The following is a 26,881-nucleotide window of genomic DNA, read 5'->3' on the forward strand; positions in this document are numbered from 1 at the left end:
AGTTCAGGAGGAAGAGAGAAACATTTCCTCTCATTAGGGATCATGAGAAGTTGATCTGAGCATGACATAAAGCAGAAAAAAAAAAGAGCGAAAGACGATTTGGGATCAGAACAAGCATCTAAATCCTCCTGGGTACGAGGACAGCAACGTACCTGGACGCAGTGCTGGCCGTGATTTTAAGACTGCCGGGGTTGCGGATGAGCTTATCCAGGATGCTGACGATCTGCTCAAATTTGGGCCGGTTGTTTCGGTCCTTCTGCCAGCAGTCCAGCATCAGCTGGTAAAGGGTAGCAGGGCATTCCATGGGCGGGGGAAGACGATAGCCCTCATCCACCGCTTTTATCACCTGAGGCACATACGAAAATATCGTCAAGCTGAAGTTCTGTCATTCTGTCTAAAGGTGTGGTCACATTAGCAAAACATTGGTGAAATTTTGTCAACGTTGAGATTCCTTCAGATTTGTCTATTGTCAGTAGTATATCATTGTATGATATACTATTGCTCACACAGAAGTCACTTTCAAAACAAGCAGCTTTTTGTTGGTCAAAGCGGCAAACTCATCTGACCCCATTGCAAAATCTTTTACCCTCATGCGAAATTCCTGTTTTTATGAATTCCCATTAAAAATGACTGGATTTCACCCATGAAAATTTACCGTATATTGGTAAATGTGACCGTACCTTAACATCACTCCTCTCCTATCACAAGATTGGAAAAACACATACAGTGGTTATGTGAGTAAATTATGTAAAGAATTTCCATTTTTGGGTGAACTATTTCCTTCAAAAGATGAGGTACTGTAATATGCTGAACTATTTTATTCAATTTCCTGTCTTTTGAGTGCTTAAGTCAGGACATATTTCTTCCTCTTCCCCAATGTCACCATGCAGTACGATAAAACAAAAACAAAGCATATCCGTCCATGCAACAACACAAAATCAGCTGCCCCAGAACTGTGACTCCCTTTTGCTTTTCATCATCGGAACTGCCACAATCCAGTTCAAATAAACTCTCAGGGTCTTATTTGCTCAGGGTGAAGTTTCTGAACTGCAGCAATTAGGCCACTGCGCAGGGTCAGTGCTAAAGAACTAATAACATTATCAACACAACAAGATTTCATAACAAACCACTACACATTAACCACAATTCCACACATGGCTCTTGTTCTTAACTTTCTGAAAAACCTCTAGCATTTCACTCCGCCTGTGAATCGAAAAGCACATTTTCACCATTGGCTGCTTAATGTGTGTTTGGTTTTATGTCCTTGTGAAGCTGAGTTTTCCTTTTTTGTTTTTCTTTTCTTAATAAGAGCAGTTTAGAACAGCATGAATGGTCTAGCCATGCTGTTCAACAGCAAAAGTAGCTTGGTTGCTGGTTGATCAAGAAAAATCTTGCTGGTTTAATTATATTGATCACCCAGTAAGGAAAATTCTGTCATTATTTACTCACCCCCAACACCGAATACCTTGGTCCAAAGCGGGCCAACTGGGGCTTTAGGAGTGGTCATGAACAAAGGCAGGGTTTACCTGAAAAGGCCCACTTTGCCACCTCGTACATTTATATGATTTTTAAACAATCAAACAAACAAACAAACCACTTTTATGATTTATTTCCACACAAAATCTGTTACTCCATTTTAATGTTCAATAAAAACATAAATTATTTCTTCAATCATACACTATGGGAGTCGTGAAAAGCAAATGTTTCTTAGGGTATGCCTTTTGCCCCGTTGTACCTGTATTTTTTCAGTGGAACACAAAATGTGCATTTTTGTAAGACTCTTTAAATCAAAACAAACATTGAACATATGCCACACTGATCTACTTTGGCATGGAAGACATCAGATTGCATGCTGACAGCTGCTCTACTCACGTCCTGATTGGACATCTCCCAATAAGGTCTTTCTCCGTAAGACATGACCTCCCATAGGACAATCCCATAGCTCCATACGTCACTGGCCGAGGTAAACTTACGATAGGCGATGGCCTCTGGTGCGGTCCATCGGATTGGAATCTTGCCACCCTATAAACAGACAAAATCCATCTGTCAAGGAAACATATTGCCATCTGTGACAATATCCAAACACATATTTTGGAATAACAAGCATGCACTCTAACTTTCATATGCCAAATCATGTAATCTGTATGCATCGGTGTTTAAAACAGCCCATATGTAAAGTGTCAGAGCTGGTAGAAAGGGGATTTTTGAGAGTTCCATGCATCTAATGAATGAACATTTATTTCAAGCTCTGAGGTACTATTAAGATTTGATCGTGTTTGAAATGGGATTGACTATACAACACGCATAGCCGTTCAAAGTATACTCCATTTGAAAACGCTAAATGAACGCAGGAGGTTGACACATGCGCTCTAGAAAGTTTCATCTTTGTCTAGTGTCTGCACTATTTTTCTACAGAAGTTATGACCGATAAAAATAGCTTTTTATTCTCATAACCCCCTCACAAAAGCACTTGCAGGCGTCAGTTGTTGTTGGTATTTTGTTGTTGTTCTGTCTCTTTAGTTTAGTTTTTCTACTGTGAAACAATGGCCCGGACCAGTTGCCACCAACTGATTAGAGGAAAACAAATTCAATGCACATGTGCAAAGTACACAAGGTTAAAAAAATTGGGCAACGCGCTTACTATTCTGGTGGCGAAATTTTTGTATGCATGTAAATATAGTATAGTAATATAGTGTATCTACTACTCTAAATGACTTCGCATATGACAATGCATGTATTGTGTTTGACTGCAATGGTGTGGATGATTGAAATTGAAGCTACCCAGAGTGAAGAAAAAAAAGTGATCTCTTTCACATCTTAAATGTTTCTGCTAGACATAAATGAGGTTACATTAACATCAAGAGGAGGCTTTTGCTTGAGTCTCCTGCTTCACACACTTTTTTTCTTGAGACAGAAAATTCTAACTCTCTCACAATGGTCTCCTAATTTTGGAAGAGATCTCATCATCATCATCATCATCACACACTAGCTGGGGACTCTGGATCGCTTACATTTGTCTGCACACTTACATATAATTAAATAGAGTAAAGGATATGCGTATTTGGCGTGCTGTCCGAGGGGAGGGCTCCGAGCTCGGAATTTGACCTGAACCCAGAGTACTCCCCCATCCCAGGTTTGGGATAGGAGTAGTAAGTGAAGAGATGGGGTAGTGGAAGGATGCTGGAAAACTGTCATATAACAGCAGTAAAAACTGCTGTATATATATATCTCCTGATGTTAATTGAGTTGACTGGATCAGCTCCTCCCATGATAATTAGGTTACTTATCTGAACGTGCTCCTTCCGAACTTTATTAATAAAACATCGTATCCGGAAAGATCTCAACAACATCACACACTGTGCTCATATTTTTCTCCTTAGCTAGAGACACTGGATCGCTCACATTTGTTTCCTTTAAAGGAGTCATAATGTAGAAATTTCACTTTTCCACGAGAATCAATGTATGTTATGATTGCATAATGATTATACACTGGCCGGGAAGCCGATATTTAAAAGTGAAGCGTTTGTTTACCTCGGGGTTTGTAAAATAGGCCACGTGCACGCGCACGAAAAAACGAGATTTTGATTTCTTCCCCTTCTTGACGTCAAGACGGGGGAGGATATACCAAATATGGACACCGCAAACCTATGCCGCGGGAAGCCCGCCCCTCTCCCCCTCAGATTCAGTTTAGTTGACTCGAGAAAGATGGAGAAATCGAGTGCGCTGAGATGCTCTGTGGGTGACTGCCACAAACAACATGCAAATGTGTTTTATCTACCAAAAACGGACGAAACTATCAGGGAACAGTGGATGAAATTCATTTTTAATTTTTAATGATTTTTAAACAACTCTTTCAAGTGGCGTATCGTTAGGTGTGTGTGCTAAACATTTTACACCGGAATCTTTTACAAATTTGGGGCAGTATCAGGCGAACTTGGCCTCGAAGCTCCGTTTGGGAAAAGGTGCCATCCCCACCATCAGGGACTTGCCAGAAATTGAAAAGGTAAGACTGTGTTTTTATTGCTCTACTGTGGTTAACAAATAGCAGCTAACAGCTAATGCGGCTATTGTATGTAACGTTACCTTCGAGGTAAACACGGGGAATGGACTCTACGAATGCTAGCCACATCTTTCGACTTTGTTTTACACTAGCAGCTACAGTAGTGACGGTACAGGAGTCCATGCTCAGTGGCTAAAACTGTTTAAATGCAAGTATGAAAACAATATACCACTAAACATTATTAGCCAAACTCATGCAAAACATGCAGTTTGAAAATAGCTTTCAGTTAGTGGGGCTTCTGTAAGAATGTATATGGCAATGGTGTATTTTTTCTTTTTTCTTTGGTTGTGATTACAATTTCACTAACAATAAGTACCGTCACATTTATTGAGCTATTGCAGTATTTTGTCTATGTTTTTGTACCGCTTGGAAGTAGTAAAATACATTCTTGCAACCAATCAACGCGCCCCTCATTTGCATTATTATAATGACCGTCCACGACAGCCAAAACATTGCATCAGATCTCGCGAGACAATAATGCCTTTAGAAATAAGGGTCTGAGGGGCTCTGTGTTGATTTTTTTTCCACTTTTCTTTTTTAGAAGTGCCTAAAATACTATAATAGAGCATTTGGGTATCCAAGGTAACACAACATTATGACTCCTTTAAGTTTCAGAAGAGATCTCAACAAGATCATCCGACATCTCTGCGCACATAACCCATATCCGACAGTTACTTGCTGTTTCTTTGTGATTGTGAAAATTGTTTCTACACCTTTTTTTCAGTGAACTGTTCTATCTTTGCTCATGGTTTGTGGTAGACCACCACCTTCATCGATCCTGTCCACAGCAGAGGACCTGCTTTGTATTTACCCAGCTCGGCTGCTGGGGTAACTCTACACTCAACCTTCATGAAGGAGGTAGACTGAGAGAGAACAGGGTAGAGCCAAAGCCAACCAGCAACCTGGCCAAGTCACACAATTCCTACCCCACATTCTCCAAACACAAATCCTTTAAAAAATAAACTCACTTGTGCACAGGCCTCCCCATTGAGTGCGTACAAACAGTCCCTGCAAGATCACTGCTAATGAATGTAAAATGTGACACAATGTATCTTTTTGGTTTAATAGAAGTAGAAAGTGAAAGTTGCCAGCATTCTTGTGGGTTTGAGGTTCTCATAGCCGCACAATGATGCAGTGGGGGGTCTAGTTGTAACGGTGAAAACATACATTTACATTGGCTGTCTGACTAACACAAGTACAACCCAAGCAATTTGGGTTTATCTAACTAATAACATGTTGGACTTCCCCTCCACAGCATATGCTATATATCAGTGTAACACTTATGTTAGGTGACACTTGTATTGGTAATTTAAGCAGCAATATCTCTTCAAGCCTCACATGCTGTAGATTTATGCCTGACTCTAAGTGTATTTATGCATTAGTTATCTCTTCTGATAATGAATGCTGCTCTTAAGGATGAGAGTGACAAATATGGTTATTAATCCCAGGGAATGACGTTCAGACATGCTGGCTGAGAGGAGACAGTGAGCTACATTGGTCAACCATGGCCTGGCCCACACAGAATGTGCTCTACAGATTTCTGAAGAAAATTGGGAAGCCCATCATTTACAAAGTTCTACACATGCCTTATTCCTTGTGTGTCTTGGTAATGCTTTCAGCTACAAAAAGAGTGAATTTCTCTCAACTCTGTTTAAAACATTTTACCTTATTTAAAATCCTTCCACAGATTGAGTGCAGATTCTGTCTGGGTCTAATCACGGCTGAGAGAACATTCGGTTAAGGCTTGCTAATAAAGCACTAAAACACATTCCTTTCCCAAATCCATCCATCCATCCATCTTTAAACTTTTGAATGGCAGTGTACAGTTTAGAGCATTTCTCAATCCTCTCAGATCAATTTGAAATCACTGAGATAAATGTTAAACATGTGATATTTGATGACGGGCTTTTGAATTAGCCTATTTGAAAATAATGCACACCCGAGATGGTAGTGCGGCCACAACACAAAGTGAAATGATGTTCAGATGTTTTATTTCAAGACATTTGTTTCAGAGATCCCGGGTTATGACAGTAACCTATTGTTCTCTTTCATCATCTCGTGTTCGAGATCCACCTATGGGAGAGACATGGACAGCTCCCCGATTGCCCAATACACTCACAGTAAGGTTCTGTAAGCCAGAGAAAGATGGTCACCCAAAGGGGGGGTGCCTGACACGTCCCATAATCATGAACCCGCCATACTGACGCACACACATAACTGCTGTGTACAGGCAAGACATGAAACGTGTATGGCACACACAAGAGGAGTAAGGGTTAAGACGACCCCACCCCCAAAATCGAATGTGCTACCGAGGTTCTGGTGACATCCAGCCGGTAGTAAAGCACGGTAGTTGACGACGGTAGTTGTCGTCACATCGTTGCTGCATCAATGCGACGACAGGGCTAAAGAGGGGAGCCCGCGATGCGCCTCTTCTCACTGTCAGGGAGGCCCGACAGGTTCAGCCAGAGTGCGCGCTCTCCCACCACAGAAAGCGCCATGGAGCGCCCGCAGGTTTGGATGGCCTGACAAGTGTTATGGAGGACAAGATCATTAACAGTAATGATCTCCTTCCAGAGCGCGGGGGGATCCCTTGTCCAGCTGTTGGCCTAAGTCGTTCAAAATCTCCACCTGGTAAGCGGAGAGGAGGGAGGAGACATTCAGGGCCCTGACAGCCAAGGCCAAGTATCTATAAGTGGCCTGGTGCACAGAGGCAGAAAAAGGGTCCGTCTTGTTAGGCAAGACTGGCTTTGGGGGAGCGAGCAGCCCACCCTGGACTGGGTTGAGGTGCTTGGCGATCGATGGCTCGATAGCGGGGGATCACCCATGCCAAGAGCCGCCATATCCTTCACCTCTAGACCCACAAGACCATGTTTGAGATCGAGCGGGTCAATCCAGTTGTGCCTCATGTGCTTCACGCATGCTGGGAGGACGGGGAAGAGTTGTTTCCTCGGACAGGGAGGGGGTCCCAGCACTTTCCCGTCATAAATGTCCCTTCCCTGGTCGGTGGCGCTCTGTGGAGCCGGCCACTCAATGTTGAGGTGAGCGGCCGCTCACTCATACACTTCCAGGAGGATGGACTGAGGCAAGGCCGTGGGGGCGTTGGCCTGGGGAACGCGAGAGGGCCGGATGGCCTCCTCGTCCTCTAGGCCCCCGAGAAGGTCCGAGTCGTCGTCATCACCAGAACCGGCCGGTTCGTCGACGAGTGGGAGGTTGCCCGCGAAGATGTCCTCTTCGGGGAACGCAGGATTGGGCTGGTCAGCCCAGATGAGAGATGTCGCGCCCCGGGAGGCCCCCGGTAGCGTGTCATCGTCACCATGTCCCCCATCCGAGTCAGAAAAGCCGAGCTCGACACACTGGGTCGCGGCAACTTTAAGGCGGCGTCGCAGGATTTTTTTCGGCAGCATCAGGCAATGACTGCAGTTCACCGGGTTCTCCAAAGCCTCTTCGCATGCTTGAGGCCCAAGCAGACCATGCAGAATGGGTGAAGGTCCTTCGCGGCAATCAGTGCACCACACGCAGCCGGGCAGGCATGTGTACATGTGTATGTACATTAAATGTAATTTTGTGGCAAAAAAATAAAAACATGGAAATAAGTTGTCGTTTTATCCTATTGTTTACTATAGTTATTTGGTTGGTCAGTGTCATTGTCGGTTTTAGTTTTTGCTGTTGTAGGCTGTAAGGAACTTTGAAATAACTAAAATCATTTGCCGAAGTAATATGGACATGTAATGCGGTCAAGACCTGCCTGTAACTACTTTAGCTGTGCGTTTCCAAGAAAATAGGAAACCAATCAGTTTCTGACAACCAATCAGATTCATGCATTCAACAACTCTGTAGTATAAGGTGAAAATAAGTTAATATTGACATATCGTTTGAACATAGTCAAAAAGGCAACTGGAGTATATTTCAACTTCCAAAAAATGTCAAGTTGAAATATTATGGGACATATGACATCTAAATATATAAAACATGTAAATCCATCTCATTTGTTATTGCTTATTTTTTTATGTGACTGCTGAACTGTCAACAAAAGTGACTGTGACTTACTCTTGTAGTGTAGGCAGCTTCTGGGTCGTCCTCCAGAACTCTGGACAAGCCAAAGTCTGACACTTTACACACTAGATTGCTGTTGACCAGGATGTTGCGAGCGGCCAAGTCTCTGTGCACATAACCCATATCCGACAGATACTTCATACCAGATGCGATGCCACGTAGCATGCCCACCAGCTGAATCACTGTGAACTGGGCGTCGTGTTTCTGACAGAGACGGGAAGAAGGGAAAAGTCAAATAAGGTGTTTTATATCTACTGTATAAACAGAAGTCATGCTATGGGTTATAAAACACAATGGAACATTGGTGACTCATATCTCAAAACACTGCCTGACTTTTCCAAAGACATCTGTCATGAGCTAACTCCATCTCACGACTCATGAAATGGTTTTGCTGAGAGTAGCAGATCCTTGACTTAATAAATATGAGCGTTCGACTGTCTTTGCTGGTTTTATCCACAGTGTGCTGCAACTTGTTGAAGAATATAAATAGGATGTACACAAGAACACATCGCTGACTGCATATCTGAACTGAAGCCCACTGGCAGGCTCACAGTGTTTACACTGCTGCGTGTGAATAGGCCTTTTATACTAAGAATGATATGCTCAGGACTTGGAGATAAACACCATGGGAGGAAGCGCTTCAGTAGGAGAGGGAGAGACTGGCCGGATGAGTGAGATAGCATTGATTTGTCAGGGAGCTCTGGAGAAATGGCTTTCTATACCAAAGAGAGGCAAACTGCAGTTTTAAAGGAATAGTTCCAAAGGTTTTCACTCATCTACATGTAATGTCCAAACGGGTATGACTTTATTTCTTCCGTAAGACATAAAAGGCAAAATTTTAAAGAATGTTCTGGTTAATATTTTCCTAGCAGTTACAATAAATACGAATCAGTGAAATTGTACTATCATTAATATACTACTATATTTTTTGTTAATATTTTGAATTCGATTTTTTTTTTTTTAGTCATTTCCTGGTGTTTTTGACATTTTTATTTCTTTGTTTGTATGTTTAAATTTAAAACAATTGTCTGTATAGTTAATATTAATGTTAGTTTTTAGTTTTAGCTATTTTAGAACTCCAATATATATATATATATATATATACAGTATATATATATATATATATATATATATTCTTCTCACACAAAGCTAAAGATTATTAACTCCAAATATTTGATCTATACTGCATTGGTCACATGAACAACTTTTATGATTTTGAAGCTCAAGTCAGTTTTGAATCTCCAGTCTTGCTTTCAGTTTCAGATTCAGTTTTCACTTTTGTGTTCCACAGAACAAAGAAAATCATACAGGTCTGGAACGACATTAGGTGTAAACAATGTCAAATCCTGTATTGTTGTTTGATCTATTTCTCTTGTTTCTCATTGTGAGTTTTGCTCTTTCTTCCTTTCATTCCTTGTCTCTGTCCACTCTGTTTTCACTTGCTTTCTATGTGTTTGTTTATGTACTGCATACAAACTAAGTTTGGATTAAAATAAATCCTGGACCACCTGGAAGAGAAAGGAGCTCAGAGAGGTTCAAAGGCTTGCTAATAATAGTGACGAGCAGTGGCGAGGAAGCGTGTTGGAGGGAGGATGACAGATCTCTTTGATAGAGTGCAGGCCAGGCTGCAGTGCGCAGGAAATTGCTGCAGAACACTGCAACTTTTCTCTCATTTCTAGGAGTGGGATCCTGTGCAGACACACGTGGAACGAGTTCATATAGGTCCTGCTAATTCCATGTCTTGTTTGCTCAGGTTGTTTTAATAACCTGCCTTTGCATACTCATTTCAGTAGAGTGTATCAGTTAGTGTCCACTTTTTCGATGCTCTTGATTTCTGGAAGTTTTTTGCTAGTTCGTAAAATAATTTATAATGTTACAATACATTTCTATTTCAAACTAATTCTGTTCTTTTGAACTTTTTATTCATCAAAGAAGCCAAAAAAAAAAAAAAAAGTATCAAATCAGTATATTAGAATTATTTCTGAAGGATCATGTGAATCATTCTGTGATCATGTGAAAACTGAGTAAGGGCTGCTGAAAATACAGATTTGCCATTATAGAAATAAATTGCATTAGAAAATATATTCAAATAGTAAACAGTTATTTTACATTTTAATAATATTTCACAACATAAATGTTTTTACTGTATTTTTTGATCAAATAAATGCAGCCTTGGTGAGCATATAAGAGACTTATAAGAAAAAAATTAGTTTTCAGACTTATACGTTTTCGACTTCTCTGATTGGTGGATCTCTCTTCAAGATTATGGGTAGTGTAGTTCTCCACTAGGCTCTTTTTTACACCATTTTTTAAAGATGAAATTTAAAACACACCGACTTGTGGCTTCTATATCACACTGGAGCTCATGATAAATAAAAATAAATCTCTCAATGGAGAAAATTATTAGGATTTTTACTTACATAGCCCAAATGTTTCACTCCACAATCACACTGTATATTTATTATTAATTGTAGTGCCCACGTCTAAACCACTGGACATTTAGAAACTCTGCATCGAACCTCTAAATAAACGGTTACACTCCTGGATAAAAATGAATTTGTTCCCAATTTTCAGTTATTTTTATGAGGGCAAGCTCCATCCAATGCATCAAATTCTGCTGTGTTCATTTTGTTCTACAAATAGCAGATTGTCTGGCATGCCCTGCTGGTGGTAAACTGTTGAAAAATGACACAAAGCTGATAAATTCATATGTCAGGTGTATAAGAGCCAAGGCAGGATGGCCACAGCCAAAGGTTAAGCTGACCCATTTAATGATCTCATTAGCGCATTTATCAGCACTTTTCAGATGGGCCATCCTACAGCCTGTTGTTTGCTTGTTTATTTTCGCAGTGTGAGCGATGGGCTAAGAGGAAGTCATCTGAAGGACAGAGCATGCCCAGTCTGTTTAACTGGCACGGATGGGTTGGCAGGCGGCAAGCCAGTCTCCCCAGTGCCGTTTCAGTCTGATCGCAAGCGAATCCACGTTCTCTATGAGCGTTTCTTCTGAGCACAAGCCTGGTCTGTTCTGTGTGAGAGAATGAGGCCATTGTGCACATATAGGCTCAAGTGAAATTCAGACACTACAAAACACTTGAAACACAGGTAGTGTCAGTGTCTATTTAAAGAGGCCTGTGCCTAGGCTACGAATACCAATGTGATGAATTTGGGTGATGTTAAACACAAAGGCACCGTCGAAAAAAAACAATCTTTCCGCAGCAAATAGAGACATAGGTGAGGCAGTGGAGAGCAATTTGTGTCTATTTGTACAAATGAGAATAAAATGTTGAGAGAGCTTGGGAGAATTGAAGGCATGCTGTGATAAGCAGGTACTGTGAGAACGCAGGAGAGGCTAAGACGCAGATGGGTTTTTAAATGATTTTAGGATGAGCCCTCTGTGCTTTTCTTCTGTTCATACATAATGGAGTCTCATTAAATGTGCTCAGTGTGTCACACTCACTCGCAGGAAGCCATCCAAGGAACCGTTCTCCATGTACTCGGTCACTATCATCACGGGTTTACCTGAGGAGAGAGAGAATTCAGACATGACTTAGTCTAATCGAGAAAAGATGTGCCAAAATTGAGCTGTGCTTTTCTGCAATGCTGTCATTTCTTTTGGAAGGTTAAATTACCCAATTTGCAAACTAATGAGCTTATGTTGGACAAAAGAAAACATCTTCAAAGACAGACATTTTCAAGAAAAAAAAAAATAATACATTCAAAGGCATGGATAAGTTTGACCGTACGTTTAGACATATATGCTTAGCATAACTACTTTCAAAGTTATTTCAATGATGACACTGAAGAGATTTATGAGCGAACTGGTCATGAAACCTGTCAAGATTTTATTTTTTTTATGATAATTATGCAAATTACTCTACAAAAAAGTTCAAAAGTTTGGGGTCGGTAAGTTTTTCTGAAAGAAGTCTCTTATGTTCGCTGAGGCTACAGTTATTTGATCAACAATACAGTAAAAACGGTGATGTTGTGAAATATTATCATAATTTAAAATAACTTTATTCCTGTGGCGCAAAGCTGAATGTTCAGCATCATTACTGCAGTCTTCAGTGTCACATGATCATTCAGAAATCATGTTACAGTATTTTTTAATTACAGTAATGACAAATCGGCATTGATAATAATGGGAATTGCACAAAAAAACTGAAAACAAAAAACAAGAAAACGAAGGGAAATAATTGCCATGAAATTGCAGAAAATCTTAGTAGGCTTTATTACATTATATTTAAAAACATTTAATTTTTATTTTATTTTGGGCTGAAATGTGACCTGGACGAGTTCCTGACAGGTTTCCTGAGATTCACTGAGATGTGGGTGTTATAAAAGGCTCTGGGTTAAGCAGCTGAATCTTTCTTATAGAGTTTAAGAGGGTGAACACAGATCAGGTTGTTGGCTACACACCAGGTTTTCAACACATTTTTGTCTGAAGCCCATAACAAGAGCAGGGGTATCAGCGCAGAGGTGCACCTCTTCACATGACACCTCTGACACCACAAGGTCACCGATCATAACCATGACTTACTGGGACTTCAGGTAAATGAGAGTTTCCTGCAGGATGAAAAGAGTCTTGGACTGAACTTGAACGGACCACAAGGTCAACTGTCACTGTCTGACAGCTTTATTTTCTCTGTCCTGCTGCTCATAAATCACCGGTTTTATCATCTGCACTTTATCTGTGCCTTATTTCAAAGCCTGTACATAAAAACGACTTTATATCAATAATAGCCTTATGACCAGCCTGTGTTGTCACGATATGTACGTGCAGAAGTCATAATTTAGTCTTCTTCTCCTCCCAGTGTCCCGACAGCTGACAGCACAGCACTGTGATGAATGGAATTTATGAAATGTGTGTAATTAAAATGAGTGGAGAAGAGCAACACTGCACAACTCATGAATATAACAGTCTTGCTCACATCAAGCAGTTTATTCCACAGAGTGGATGAACAGTGCAAAAGAAGAATTGAGAATTTGCGTCTTAAAAATTAGATTAATTTACTTGGGAACTCGGGTATCATAATAGGAAAGAAAAGACTATTGCAACTTCATTTACATTAAAATGTATTTGTTAATAAGGTAAGAAAAATAAACTTAAGTAAAGATATATTCTTTATGAATCTGAATACAATAATAAAGTCTTATTAACTCTCAATTCTGCTGGCCAACCAAATGTATCTTCTTTTATTGATGACTAAATATTTTTACTAGAAACATGAAAAAAAATCTAATTTTTATGCAGCGACTTTTAACCATAGACTTTCTATGGAAGCTTGTTTCCGCCACAGAATAACAAATACAAAAGGTAATTGCTTAATTTTATCTCACAATTCGGACTTTTTTTTCTCACAATTGCAAAGTTTACATCTCACTTTCTTTCTGCGTGATATAAAGTTGCAATATAAATTTGCAACTTTGCAATAAAGTTGTTATAAAATTGTGAGATATAAAATAGTAATTGCGAAAAAATAAACTCACAATTCTGACTTTAAAACACGAGATATAAAGTCAGAATTGCATGATATAAAGTCGCCATACCGTTTTATAATGTCAGAATTGTGAAAGAAGTCCTTAGAAAGTCTTAAAAAGTCCTTTTTTCCTTAGAATTGGAATTTATAACTCGCAATTGCGATTTTATATCTCACAATTCTGAGAAAAGATGTTAGAATTGCGAGATATAAACTCGCAATTGCGAGATGAAAAGTCACAATTACCTTTTAAAATGTTTTATTCTGTGGCGGACACAAGCTTCCATAACTTTCAGTGTTTTACTGCGCACATTTAAAACATTACACAAACTGTAATGGACCAGTCTTAAGATTTCAGTTAAGTTGTTTTATGGTTTCTGATAGCAAAAAAATCCGTCCTCCTGAAACCACACATCTATCCTGTAAACTTTTGATCCTGAAATCCCGCTCGTAATCAGTATCCCGGCCCCTCCGTCTCTGTGAAGCAGCAATTGCCGCTCCACAAATATTTTGCCTTACGCAGGGCCAAAATCAGCAGGTTAAATGGGGTGTGAAAGTCTCTGGATTATTAAGAATTAACAGGGCAGAGTTAATAAATCACATCACGTCAGAGGCTGAAGACACTTGCCAACCTCCTTTGGCCCCACGCCCCTTACCCGGCACCCCAGACTTACTTTCAAACACACGCAATGTGCACCACCTCCCTAAATACACACACACACGCACGCACACACACACACACACACTACAAAGCCTCGTTCCTTCCCAGCAACAGCCACATTTGACAGTCATTTACAATGAAGTTTCCCATTATTTACAGTCAAAAACTCTGAAGCCTGAGCACAGTAAGATTTACTCAACCAACATAATCCTCATTTTATGAGGAATTATGGACATGAAAGGAAACCGTGGCATTCCTTTCAGAATACTACTTAAAATAGAATGAAACAAAACTTGTCCGGGAACAGACTGTTTTTCACTACTAAGTAAAACATTTGAGGAAATCTCTTTTCTTTTTTTTTCTTTTTTCTTTAAGTTTGCCTGAATGAAAACAAAATAAAGACTAAAATAAAACATCTGATTTTAATATACTTTTTATATTTAAAATGTAACATATGTATAATTATAAAATAAAATAAAATAAAAAAACTAAAAAAAACTTGTACTTCAACAATTAAAAAACTTCAACATATGCTTTTGAACAATATATATTGCGAAATGTCTTATTTAAATTAACTGAAACATCAATTGTTTTTATGGTGATGTTATTTGTTTAGGGTAAAATACTTTCCTCCATCATTTTAATATGCAGAGACTATTAGTACATTTGTAGGTTGATGTGGCCAAAATGTCCCAGAAAAATCAGTCTGCACACAAAAATCAGGCTACGCACATCATAGTTGTTGTTTTTTTTTAAGAATGTGCAAGCGACTGAATGCTCAAATATCAAATATATTGAAGATGCCAAATATATAATGAAGATGTCATCTGTGCTCTCCGTCAATGGAATACACTTCGAGGCTTGCACACTCAAGCAGTCTGTTTGAAGTTAGATAAGGTAAAGTGCGAACATTTTTTTTTTTTTTTTTCTATTTTCGCCTATGAGTCCCTGAAGAGGATTGTGGAATGGATTAGAGAATTTCGCTTTGATCATGCTACATAATAAAGACTAATCTAGGGAGATTTACAACCACAGGTGATTTACAGCCCTGTGTGAATTGTCTCTCGTTCTGGACATTGGCCCAACGCTACAAGAAAGAGGTCAATAAAAAAGTGGCTTTCTGTGCAATGGATTTGCCAACTTAATGACATTCACTAATATTCCATACCTGGAAACAGCTAATGTTTAATATGAGATACTCCCAAAAGGACGAGCTCTGAACTAACATCTCTAAAAAAATCTAAACATGATAAATGATACAGTAAAGATTCAAATCCGAACAGATTCAACTCACTGTAGAGCAAAGGAGAATTATCACATGCTTTTCATATAGATGCACACACACACACACACACACAAAAAAACCTAAATCATTCATCTTTCTCCTTTTAACATGGAATATTAGAAGTATTAGAACTAAAGTATTAGAAATAAATTGTAAACAGGTGGGCGCACTGAATGTGTTTAGTCAGTGAGTGGAATGTTACTTACTTCGTGTGACTACACCCTCCAACCTGATGATGTTGGGGTGGTCAAACTGTCCCATGATGCTTGCTTCACTGAGGAAGTCCCGTCTCTGTTTCTCTGTGTATCCGGCTTTGAGAGTCTTGATGGCCACACAGATCTCCTTCTTAGACGGGAGCTTCAGTCGGCCACTGCACACCTCTCCAAACTCCCCTGGTGAGAGATGCTTATTTTAGAGATAATTAAAGCTGACAGGAGAAGCACTGATTTCTCTTCTAATTAAACTGTATTCATGCGTATTACCTCTCCTGACTGCAGTTGATAGATTTAAGAATTACATCTAAGCTTTGACTGTCTAAGAAACAAAACATTATCTGTGGGAAATTAGGAAAAAATGTTTCCATTAAAATGTTTGATACAATGTGCTCATAAAGCGTGTTTTTTATGTGGGTTGGAAATAAATGAGAAGGAATCAAATAATATTGTTTTCTGCCATTTTTTATTTTAGATTATTAAATGCAGCAATGTGTTTTACATTATTTGTTTTAAATCTATAAAAACATACAGATCCTTCATAGGTTTATATTCCCATATTTGTGAAGGATCTTGTGAAACTAAAGAGTAATAATGGTGAAAATTTAGCCTTGCCATCACATAAATAAAGTACACTTTATAATATATTGAAATATAAAAGATTCATTTTAAATTATAATAATATTTCACAATATTACTGTTTTCACTGTATATCAGTCTTTGTGATTAGGACACATATGACTAGTTAGTATTTTATTTATTTTTAAGGTGGAGCATAATGATGATCCTAGCCTTGAAGGGATAGTTCACCAAATAATGAAAATTCGGTCATTATTTACTCACCCTCATGTCATTCCAAACCCTTTAGACCTTCATTCATCTTCAGAACACAAATGAAGATATTTTTGATGAGATCTGAGAGCTTTCTGTCCCTACATTGACAGCTTAGCAACTACCAATTTGACACTTCAAACAGTTCATAAAGAGATTGTAAAACTAATCCATATGAATTGAGCAGTTTAGTTAACATTTTCTGAAGAGACTTGATCGCTTTGTATGATAAACAGATTGAAGCTCAAACGTGCTGCGTAACATTAGAATGAACCTCATTGGTTCTCGCACGTCAAGTGAACATGCTTGAGCTTCCGTTTACCACAACTGATATGTAAGCCGATGAATGTTTTTTATGTGATAAAAGCCTAAATTCAATCTTTTCATTTTGGACTAAACTGCTCAATTTATATGGATTAGTTTTACAATCTCTTTATGAACTTTTTGAAGCATCAAAAGTAGTAGATGCGTAGCTGTCAATGGAGGGAAAGACAGCTCTCAGATTTCATCAAAAAGATCTTCATTTGTGTTCCGAAGATGAACAAAAGTCTTATAGGTTTGGAACGAGATGAGGGTGAGTAATTAATGACAGAATTTTCATTGTTGGGTGAACTAAACCTTTAAATTGATTTCAAGGGCACATGCGCAGGTGTAAGGCAAACTTCAAAGCCCTCAGCAGGGGTTCAGATCTCCACAATGGACGATGTTGACAGAGACTTGGATGGATATTTGGGTAAAGATGATGTCACCACCTAGACATCCAGGCCAGGGCCATGTCGTGTGTGCAGAATTCGATGTGCAATTACTTTATTTCCCATGCAAGTTTAAAGAGATGGGTGAAATCCAGGATTGATGTCTGGAAAAAGTTAGCCGGAATAATTGCAAGCTGTCTAAACAACCGCCACGCTGGACTTGGCCAGCGCTCAGATGATGTTGACCATCTTAAATATCAACCTGGCTTAATCCTCAGCAGTGATCGCGCTGATAAGCTTTGCAGATAAATGAAGATCTACCAAAACCACGCTAATAGATCATTTTCCAAGTCACCTTTTTGCACCTTTGTATCACTTGCCAAAGTGTATGAAAGCTGTAAAACGCAGAAGTGACATTTGAACCAGGGAACATGCTTATTTGTAGTGCGTAAGCCCTGATGTTTGTATGCCGACAGTACGTTGGTGCATCAAAAGTGAACGGTTCCTTTATTTGCTGGGCTCTGCTGCATTGTCTATAGAGCCATGAATCACAAGGCATTATCTTGATATGTGCTTCGCTGTTAAAGACATCAGGGATGCGGGGAGAGAGAGAGAGAGCTGTGGGGGGTGAAATATAATATCCCAGCCGGAGGTGTGCTCTGCTTACCCATGCTCCTCTGCTCTGGCAGCAGGCAGTCTATTAAAGGCATTCAGGCAGTGAGGATGAGCACTGGGAGGGACCCTTTCCCCATCTCAAAGCCACACACCTTCAGCTGTGGTGCTAAATGATTCTCATTTACACCACCTGCCATGTTTGTTACAAGTTTAACAACTTTGTTTCATTGCACCAAAGAGTGAGTGATGACGCCGCATACCTGCCCCAACGACTTTGTCTATGGCGATACAAGACGCTTCCAGTTCCTTGGCGAATTCGTGCACGGCTTGACTCGGGTCTTCATAAGTGTGTGGGTCCACATAGGTCTTGATTCCAGGCAGTCTCACTGAAAAGAAAACAAAATAATGCCAGAGTTTATGAGGCAGGGGGTTACTGTTCCGGTTTCGTGTAGCTTTGCTGTTGTTGTGACATTAATTGCTTCTTTCTTCTGCCAACTACATGTGAGTATCAACAAACAACGTGATACCATTTTTGCAGTGTAAAGGCAACTATTTGGATGAATAGGTATAAGAAATAAATGACCAGTAATAGTTTGGCATGCAAATAGATGTAGAAAAGAAGAACAATCATAATTCAGTATTCAGTGAATAATCTCTTAATGTAATGGGAGGTTTTCCAATTTTCTTATTAAATAATTATAAAAAATAATAATAAAAAAAATCGCAGGTGAAAGAAGGCAGGACCAGATGTAAAAAAATATGGTCAATGATGCAGAAATAATAACAACAAAACCAACTCTAAATAACTGCTTTCTAAAAGCCTCAGACCATTTTATAATTACATAAGTGTAGTGTTGTACAAAACTGACAGAGATACCACCATAATGAGTGTCTCTCTTCAGTTTTGCTTTATTTCTAAGTTATGAATCTCTGCCCATACAGCAGTCACTGCTGAATCAATAGGCTTGCTATTGGTTGGCACTGCGAATTTGTGTCTCACCAAATTTGAACCAGAGGCAAAATTTGCATAAACAAATTTCTTTGCCACCAGATGTCCATCAGCCGAAATTCTTCATCGTTCCGATTCCCATTCAAATGACTGGATTTTGCTCGTGAAATTTCGCAGAGATAAAATGCAACCACACCTTAAAGTTGACATGAAACGGAAATTGTGATCGTCTTTTCTTCTGTATTGTGACATATTTGAGTGAAACAGCTTCTCGGATGAGAAAAAAGGTAGGGTAGAATTTTTTTTGCTTTTGTTCATCAGAAATTAATTGGGTCATTGTCATTTTGCACACGTGATCTGAAAAGAGATGTTTTTACATTAAAGATATTTGGCCCTCTCATACACCCGGCACAATGCAGCGCTAGACGCGGCGCAAGTGTTTTGTGCTAGTTTCAGCCCAACGCAGTTATTATTTTCACAATGCATTTGCGCCCATCTGTGTGCCCAAGGGCTGCTCGTCAGAAAATGAGGCGTGTTCTAGCACATTGTTGGCGCGATGATATTTTGAGGCAACTGAAATAGACTCCGCTATTGACCAACAAAAACCTGGTCTAAAGTCAATGGTGCAATATTATTTTTTTGTTATTTAAAGAGCGCGTTAGTAATGTGCCCCTATAGGTGGGTCCACAACGCACGTCACACTTTGTCCTGTAGGTGGTCTGCTTGCGCACTTTAACCTTGTGCACGAACAGATCCGTTTCCTCGCTAGAGAAGCGTTCAGTTTTTCTGTTTGCAAATTCCACCATGTAAATAGTGCACAACTGGCTTTTAAAGGAATGGGAGATGAGACTCTGATTGGTTTATTGCACGTTTCGCCCAAAACACACACATTACTCATTAAGAGAATAGGGACAACCCTTTTAGACCATGCGCCGGGTGCGCCGACCATTTTTCCCGTCGTTAAACTAGCAAAAGTGGATTCAGACTTAAGTGCACTTGCGCTTTAGACCATGCGCTTAGATCGTTGAAATAGGACCCTATGAGATTATGGTGACTTTAAGACTGCAACTATCTTCAACATTTTGTTTGTATTTTGGGTTAGGATGTTAGAAAAAAACCCTAACTTTGCACTGTAAAAATACTGATGCTTGTGCTTGGGAGGTCCAGTGGAAAAAAAATACCATATTCCGTCACAGAGGTTGTTGATTTGAATCTAAAGGATAGGAAGCTAAGGTTGTCAAGAAACGTAATTTGTTGGGTTACAAGATGGATAGGTCTATTATGGATGACCTAATCAGTTACCCAAGCTATAGTCCTACAGGGCAGCTCATGCAGGTTAATCTAAGAGAAATAGTGTGGGCCTCCATTAAATTTCCTTCCTGATACCTCTGCCAGTGTGAAAAATGGTAGCATATGGACAATTGGCTTGCTGTAACTCTGGAGCAAAGGATATTACTTAGTCGTTACTGGGTTTTTGTGGGCTGTCTGACATTTAAAAATAAATACCACAGCAAAACTTTGTTTTTATTTTTACTATATTTTTAAGGAATGGGTATTAAATGCCTGGAAAGATCCTGCATACTTGCAAGACTGAAGAATACAGTCTATAAGATATATATATATATATACATATATATACTCACAGTGGCCGTTGCCAAAGGGCAGCCTCTTTTCATCTGGATGTTTGGACTTGCTGTATCTACACAACCTGTCAATTAAAGTGATGAAAAGCGTTAATTATTCTTAACAGCTTTAATTGGAACATTTTTCTTCTCTAAACGATGTACAAAGAAACTAAAACCTGAACAGACAAAAGTCAGAGCCAGGAAAAACTTGACTGTTTTGCTTTGCTATGAGGCATGACAGTGTTCTGGGGTCTTATAATAAGCCATAGATTCAGTGCAGCGCAGTCTGCCAAAATCAGCCCCTCGTGACATGACACTTGACTCTCAGGGTGCCCGTTACATTCGGCAAAGCAGGGGCAAAAAAAAACAACTTCTGCCAAGTGAATCGTCAACTATTTATAGGCAGCAGAAATGAAGGGGCACACATTTTCATACTTCATATCTGAAGGGGGGGGGGGGGGTATCAAGGGTCCTGGGGAGAGACTTGAGACAGCAAAGTGACAGCTTCAAGATGGGCACACTTAAAGCCCTGCGTGACTGTGGTTTGAGTGACAGACAGACCTGCTAATCACAATGTAGAGCACTACAGTGAGGAGGATGATGGCCACAGCGGAGGAGATAGCGATCAGCACTACCTGACTGTTCTCACTGGAGATGGAAAAGGCTGGGGGAGAAAGAGAGAGAGAGAAAGGAAGATTTTTATGTACACATTAGACAGATTATGTAGCTTTTCAAGTGCTTTCTTTGCTGCTCAAGGTCAATTAACACAAATGTAACATTTAATTAGATTGTTTTTCTTTATTTGATCAAAATAATGACATTATCTGCCACTAACCCCTTAAACCCCCTGTCCTCAGATCATAACTGAATACTTGCTGACATATAACAAAAATCAAAAATATAGTCTATATACCCTTGTGGAAACAGAAGTGAGCTTAATTGTATAGAATGTGCACTTGTAGGGTATTTCAAATCTTACAAGTATATTTTTTGAAAACTGCACGTGCAGATAATACAATATTAATGAAATAAAAGGTCACTTAAGTGTATACTTAAAGAGAGTACACTTTCATGTTTTTTGTAACAATTTGTAACCATTATGTACACATTTTAAAAATGATTCTAAATAGAAGATATAAATTGTACTGAATGTCAGCTTGCTTATTTTGCTCAAGATAAGGATTTATTGTTTCCACATGTTATGCAAATAAGAAACTCTGCTTCTAACCACAGCTCGAGAGCTGTCGTTCCAAACACACAACTTTGCGATGCTGTTTGTGAATGTTCGTCAGAACTATGTTTTCTGGAAACACTGACTCGTTGAACGATGCTGATAACGACAGAACTAACAATGCTTTTGGGAAACACACACCAGAACATTCAGCAGTACACTTTAACCATATTTCAACAACAATAAAAGTAATCATGAAATTACATATAAAGATGTACTAAATTTTAACTAGCATATTAAACTTTTTTCATTTAATTGCAATTAACATGCAATTAAGTGTCCAAAACCATTTCATTCAGTACGTATTTAAGTATGTACTATTTTTTTAAAGTATATTATTTCTGTATTTACTCTTTTTAAAAGTTTAACAGGGTCACACAGGCTCTGGTGATTTATTTTAGTGAATTTAAATTTTAAGCAATTGTGTGCATATTTTTGTGTGCAATTTTTAGGTAATTTTCCACATTTGAAGTAGATGTAGCTACAGTAAAACAACAGAAAAACAAAACTGTGTCTGCATTTAAATACATGTGTCATGTGAAAAATACAGTTATTTTGTTAGCTCCATGAACACTGTCTGTTTTCCTTCAGGAGATGACAGTAAGTTTGAAACAATCCTGTATTCTGAATCCATCCTTAAACAAAGTTGAATGCAAGATTTTAAATATTTATCATAAACGTGACATGAGAGCAGTTTTTTTTTTTTTTTTGGATGGTGTTGACACCCAGTGAGTGATGACAAAGAAAAAAATCATTTTGTGAGAGAATGGAAGCAGCAGGAGGTTGCATGCTGATGTAAATCAATACCTCTGAACATACTGAACAAATTAATCCAAAATTGGTCCTAGGGAAAGGAACCTTGTTTCTTTTTAGATCTGTAGCTTTTTTTCCCCAGTACTCAATAATCGAGTTATCAGATTAATTAATAAATCAATGTTGAGAAATAAACCTCTACCAATCATTTAACATTTATGATGCTACTCATTTTCAGCTAATGAATATTTAACACAAAATATACACATTTATCTCTTTCATTATGGAATATCTAGTGACTGAGACACATAATTCCATATTCAGACCTTTTCTGCATGAGTTATGATCTCAGTTGTGCCACGGTGTATATTTCGCACCAGCTATATGTGTAGAGGCGCCTATAGATCTCTGATCATGCCCAGAAACCTGTGGAGAGCCACTCACAGTATCATTTCATTACATGAGTGTGCATTGATTTCCTATAAATGTTTCATTAGATAAAAAGGCCTTCAGCAATGCTGCTCTACAATATAGGGTTTACAAGTGTTTAATAGTGTTTCAGACAACAGCTGCCAGCCATCACGGGACAAAAGATGCAGCATGTGTCGTTTTAACCAAGTGGTTTACTGTGTGAATGACTTGCTAGACAGTGTGTGAGATGAGAAACCAAGAGAATTGTGACTATTGTCTATATTGTTCTTTGTTCTGCACAGCTGTGAATGGATTGAATAGATCCGGCGGTGGTGACTGGGGGAATGTGACTGTAAATAGAGAACAGTATGATAGGAAGTAAGTAAATGCTTACAGTCTGGGCTGGTCTCAAACTCAAACTTGCGACTGGTCCCACCGTAACCGGCAGCGGTGCGCGCTCTGATCTGCAGCAGGTATGTGGTGTCGGGTTTTAGGCCGTTCAGTGTGACATTTGTGCCCTTCGACCTCAGGATGGTGTAACTGGTTTCTTGTTCCTGCTGTAGGAAATAAACCAAGAGGAAAACAGAAAGGAGATAAATTAGTTTCAGCATAGCATAAACATCTGAGCATCTTTTGCCTGCAATAACAATGCTAGATTAATGAATGAGGTTAATGGTGACTCAAATGCATCTTTTATGATATTCTTGGTTATTATAATGTATAATATCAACTTGAAGTGCTTTTCACAACATATTTTACTTCATAATCCCATATACACCACTGGTCAGATGTTTGGGGTCGTTAAGGGTTTTTAATGTTTTTGATAGAAGCCTCTATTCTCACCAAGGCTGTATTTGTTTGATCAAAAATACACTGTAAAAAAAAAAAAAAAAAAAAAAAAAAAAAGATTATTGAGTATAATTGCAAGAAAACAATACTATTTCAGTCATTCTACTTAAAAATCCAATGTGTACTTGCCGTTGCTTTCTGAAATTTACTACCAATTTCTGAGTGAACAATTTTAAGAGATCATAACTCAATTGTCTTTAGTTTATAGTAAAAATAGTAATATTGTGAAATATTATTGCAATTTAAAATAACTGTTTTCTATTTTAATATCTTTTAAAATGTAATATATAAAGCTGAAGTTTCAGCAACCATTACTCCAGTCAGTCACATGCTCATTCAAAATATATTCTAAAATGTTGATTTAGTGCTTAAGAAACATTTATTTTATTTTTAATGTCGTGCTGCTTAAAATTTTGTTTGTGAAAACCATGACACATTCTTTTTAGGGTTATTTCATGAACAGAACGTTTAAAAGATCAGCGTCCATTTTAAATAGAAAACTTTTATAACTTTATCAATGTCTTTACTGTCACCTTTGATCAATTTGATTCACCCTTGCTGAATAAAAGTATTTAATAAGAAAATGTGGGCCAGGACTAGTTTTTATCCAACGGGATTTGAATTGATTAAGTGGGCATAATTTAATTTTTATTGAAGCTTAAGAATTTTTTATATAAAAATAATTTCCTATTCTAGTAGAGGCATGTTTACCACCTACACTGAAAACAGCTGCCTGGGACTGTTACTTATATGGATTGACTTGCCTTAGAGGGACTTAAGAGCAACTCAGGGCCACTTACGCAGAGCCTTGTCTTAAACGAGCATTTGAAGTAAATCATATCTCATTAGAGACATACAAAGACCATCTGACCATACGAGCGGACAGGAAAGGGACGTTTCTGGACGAGAAAATGCATGCCCATCGGGAGCATCTAAGGCTAACTGGGACAGTGCCAGCTCATCTTAATATACTGCCACCTTCGGTTCACATTTTTATGGCTTTCCTAAAGATTTCTGTGGTACGTTGATCCTCTCTACAAGCAAAAAAACCCAACTGATTTATGGGGCGTCTTTGCTTTCAAACCATTGTTTCCAGATGTTTCTCTGACTGGAAAAAGAGGCAGGAGTGGAATGAGAAAGAGCGGAGGTTTCAGTTGTTTATTGTAGGAGTCCAGAAAAAGGGGGAAAACATCCCACAAACAGAAAGATCACTCATTTGCCGGCATTATCCAGCACATTCATCCATGTAACTTATCAGTCTTCGGCCATAGCTAGTGTTATGGCAAAACGTCAAAAGTTCATTTGTGTTTTGCTCTATTGTTGACCTCTAAGAATAGCTCACTTGTCCACACTGTAGATATTGAATTTCCCCACGCTGAAGTAATTAATGGCAAATGAGATTTGAGAGCATCTTTTCGAGGGTCGGTAAACATGTAACAGATCAAGCTCTATTGGGTTTCATGTCTAGACTACACATGCTAATAGGATTCTTGATGCGCCAAGGTATGGGCCATAATTGTCAGACGTCACTATAGATGAGAGATGTAGTGTACAGTTACATACGCTGGATTTCTTTGAATATCCTCTGCTTATCCACTAATCAGAAACCAATAAAACAGCAATAATAGCCACATTTATAACAATGTAAGCAAATAGACAAGAAACAAGGCTCTTAAAATGCTAAAACAGATGTAAAATGGCCAAAATGGACCAATTGACCAAAATTGATATTAAAGATTTTTGCATTGTTATAAAATAATTTAAAAAAATATTAAGCAGAACATTTTGAACACTGATAATAATAAGAAATGTTTCTGGAGCAGGGACGGATTGACAATCTGTGCGTTCTGGAAAAGTCCAGAACGGCCGTCCAACCGAGGGCCGTCGGCACAAAAAAAAAAAGTCTAATAAAGCAGTATTAACAGCCAACAGCAGGGGCACTAATATGATCACTTATGCTACGTGTAAAAAACAACAACTGAGGAAGAAGAGTCGGCCTATAGCCACTGACATTTTATAAGGCTGCACTTTTAAATTTGCTTACATTATATTTGAATAGCTGTGGTCTCCAACGTGGTGCCTGTGAGTTGCCCGCTAAACACATTCTATAAATAGCCCCGTCGGGCTTGCCGTCGGGGTTCCAGACTTCGAATAAATGGTATAATTTTGCGACCTTTTCAACTAAACGTTTCAATTTGAACTTTTGCCTCTACAAAATTACCCAACTCTCTTTGTATGCTGTCATTTGCGTTGCGTATGAGAAACATCAAATGGCAAACGCTTAAAAAGCGGAACAAAACTTGTTTGATCTGAGCAGCGCATTATCAGCTCGGCCCAAAAAACAGCGATCGCGGACAAAGCTGATCTCGATCACGCGAACATTATTACACAGAGCTGCGCGATCCACTGAGAAGCATTTCAATTCAGCGCAGAATTCTCTATCTCTATTATAAACCACAAATGACTATGTGATTTAAGCTTGTAAAAAGCCAGATGAAACAGCGCTGATATTCTCAACATATTGACGCAAAAAAAACAAAAAACAGGCGAAACATTGTTCCGAGAACAAACCAGTTAGAAGACATTACACACCAAAACCTATGAATTAACTATTAAAAATGCTGTTATATTAATACAGTTATGTATAAATGTATTGTAATGCAGTAATGTTTTTGTTTAGAAGTTATGGCAGTTTATTATTTTTTATTTTTTTCATTTATATTTATACTAAATGTTTGGGCTACTGTTTTTGATAACACGTACAATAGGTTTATAGAAAATCAACAAAAAAAACAACTAAAAAAACTAAATTTTCATAAGTTTTCAGGATTTTTTTTAAACGCTTTTAAGTCTGAACCAGAATATCAAGATATTTTATTATTTCCCATATGATGGTGAAAAGTAAAAAAGCTTCACCATGTTATGTATAATAAATATTGGAGTATAACAAATAAAAATTCCTTCTAGATGTAGCCCTTGCACACAAAAAGGTTGGAGATCCCTGGTATACAGTAGCCTAACTATATGTTTTATAATTACAAGTTTGTGTAATTTGGGTTACTGTAGCCAGTGACATTTCATTATTTGTATTTTATGGCATTGTACATTTTTTGTTTTTATTTGAAGGCTGAGGCTTCATTAATAAACACAACCCCAATTATCATCATTGGTTTTGAG

At 38.5% G+C, this 26,881-nt stretch overlaps 1 protein-coding gene across 2 annotated transcripts in view; it reads right to left on the reverse strand.

The window, feature by feature from the left end:
* epha3 (eph receptor A3) overlaps positions 1 to 26,881 on the reverse strand; it is a 125,030-nt gene that overhangs the window by 15,745 nt on the left and 82,404 nt on the right. For both annotated transcript variants that reach the window (XM_084421090.1, XM_084421091.1), the window contains exons 7-15: positions 23,250 to 23,412; positions 21,022 to 21,124; positions 20,479 to 20,543; positions 18,147 to 18,272; positions 15,743 to 15,928; positions 11,571 to 11,632; positions 8,108 to 8,317; positions 1,873 to 2,022; positions 153 to 346 (exon numbers count right to left, since the gene is read on the reverse strand). In XM_084421090.1, coding sequence (XP_084277216.1) covers positions 153 to 346; positions 1,873 to 2,022; positions 8,108 to 8,317; positions 11,571 to 11,632; positions 15,743 to 15,928; positions 18,147 to 18,272; positions 20,479 to 20,543; positions 21,022 to 21,124; positions 23,250 to 23,412 — 1,259 coding nt within the window. The remainder of the gene's footprint in view (positions 1 to 152; positions 347 to 1,872; positions 2,023 to 8,107; positions 8,318 to 11,570; positions 11,633 to 15,742; positions 15,929 to 18,146; positions 18,273 to 20,478; positions 20,544 to 21,021; positions 21,125 to 23,249; positions 23,413 to 26,881) is intronic.

Source organism: Rutilus rutilus (assembly GCF_951802725.1).
Source record: "Rutilus rutilus genome assembly, chromosome: 10".
NCBI lineage: Eukaryota > Metazoa > Chordata > Actinopteri > Cypriniformes > Leuciscidae > Rutilus > Rutilus rutilus.